General features: G+C 40.3%; 1 protein-coding gene across 1 annotated transcript in view; it reads left to right on the forward strand.

The window, feature by feature from the left end:
* Positions 1–21: 21 nt before the first annotated feature.
* Positions 22–2,125, forward strand: part of LOC103461348 (protocadherin beta-16-like) — a gene marked incomplete at its 3' end in the record, with an annotated part of 5,984 nt that continues 3,880 nt past the window's right edge. Inside the window, exon 1 of the mRNA XM_017303631.1 lies at positions 22–2,123. Coding sequence (XP_017159120.1) covers positions 297–2,123 — 1,827 coding nt within the window. The remainder of the gene's footprint in view (positions 2,124–2,125) is intronic.

A 2,125-nucleotide genomic window follows, 5' to 3' on the forward strand; every position in this document is an offset into this window, starting at 1 on the left:
TTCAATGAGCATGATGCTCATTCTGGACTCTAAGTGACGCTGTTGGTCAATGCATGTCCTCTAAAATGTTACATCACATTCTCCTCCCTTGTTACTGTGGCCAATGAGAGTAGAGCTTACAGTTTTCCTCATCTCTGCGGACATCACAGCATTAAAGCCACTTCAACGAAGAAATAGGAAAGGATATTTAAAAGCTATATACTTTTGCTTCAATTCTATTTTTTTCATTTTCACAGAAAACCCTGCTTCTATCGTTTTACAGTATTCTTTATTATTTATTTATTTGAGCTTTTACCATGGCTCGTGGAATACGACCACATAGAGGATGGCGTGATGGATTCAGACAGAAATTATTGCATCTTTTTCTCCTTTGTCACCTCAGCTCTGTTGTTACCGGCCATATCAGATATTCGATCCCAGAGGAAATGAAGAAAGGCTCACTGATCGGTAATGTAGCACAAGACCTCGGTTTGGATCTGAAGAGATTGCGTTCCGGTCATGCCCGTATCGTGAGTGGAGAAAGCGTCCAGTACACCGAGCTGAACGCAGACAAAGGGATTTTAGTTGTGAACGAGAGGATTGACAGAGAGCAGCTCTGTGGTGACACAACGCCGTGTAGTTTCAGTTTTGAGATGATTTTAGAGAATCCTATGGAGCTGCATCAAATTACGGTCGAGATTACGGATATAAATGATCATTCACCCATTTTTGAAACCGATAAAATAAATTTTGACATTAGTGAGTCGGCTACAACTGGAGCTCGTTTTTCATTARCTCGTTCWGAAGACCCSGACGTGGGTGTGAACGGTTTGAGAGAATATTTCCTGAGTGAAAATGATCACTTTGTTCTCAAGCAACATTCAAATGCAGACGGAAAGAAATATGCAGAGATGGTTCTTCAGAAACCATTAGACAGAGAAGCTAACCCAAATCTGTCGCTGAAACTGATCGCTGTGGACGGAGGAACACCTCAGAGATCTGGTACCGTAAATATTAATGTCGCCGTTCTTGATGTTAACGATAATGCGCCTGTTTTCAATCAGTCTGTGTATAAAGCTACAGTGACGGAAATGTCTCCTAAAGGCACGTACGTCACCACTGTTAATGCTAGCGACGCAGATTTCGGGTCGAACAGTGATATTACGTATCATTTTTCAGATCGCAAAAGTGGCCTAAATAATTTATTTTGGATGGATGAAATTACTGGAATGATTTATATAAATGGTGACATTGATTATGAAAAAGAAAAAAAGTTTGAACTCAGAATTAATGCAAAAGATCAAGGCGGATTGACAGATTCAAGTAAAGTGATTATTGAAGTGATTGATGTAAATGATAACGCCCCTGTCATAAGCGTGATGTCATTCACTAATACTGTGTCAGAGGATTCTCCTCCTGGAACAACTATTGGTATTATTAATGTAAAAGACCTGGATTCCGGTGATAACGGACAAGTCAGCTGTAGAATTGATGGGAATGCGCCTTTTAAAATGAAATCAAATCTAAGAAAATATTATACTGTAATAACAGATGCTGTATTAGACCGAGAAACAGTTTCAGAATATAACGTCAGTGTTACTGCTACAGATGGTGGAATACCTCCTCTCTCAGCCCAAATTACGTTTAATGTAAAAGTTTCTGATGTGAATGACCATGCTCCAATTTTTTCACAAAGTGTTTACATTGCCTTTATAAAAGAGAATAACTCCCCAGGTTTGCCTTTTATTACACTGACAGCCAAAGATCCTGATGAGAAACAAAATGCTCGTATATCTTATATTTTAGAGGACACAAATATAGGCGGTTCTTCAGTATCCACATATGTTTCTGTAAATGTAGAAACTGGAGTCGTACAGGCAATGGGCACATTTGATTATGAACAGATTAAAGAGATCACTTTTGTTGTTAAAGCACTAGATGGAGGCTCTCCTCCACTCAGCAGCAACGTGACTGTGAAACTGATCATCCAGGATCAGAACGATAATCCCCCTCAGGTTCTTTATCCAGTCCAGACTGGTGGCTCCATGGTGGCTGAAATGGTGCCTCGTTCAGCAGATGTTGGCTACCTGGTGACTAAAGTGGTGGCTGTGGATGTGGACTCTGGACAGAATGCCTGGCTCTCCTA

This window comes from Poecilia reticulata, unplaced genomic scaffold, assembly GCF_000633615.1.
Source record: "Poecilia reticulata strain Guanapo unplaced genomic scaffold, Guppy_female_1.0+MT scaffold_1127, whole genome shotgun sequence".
Taxonomy (NCBI): domain Eukaryota; kingdom Metazoa; phylum Chordata; class Actinopteri; order Cyprinodontiformes; family Poeciliidae; genus Poecilia; species Poecilia reticulata.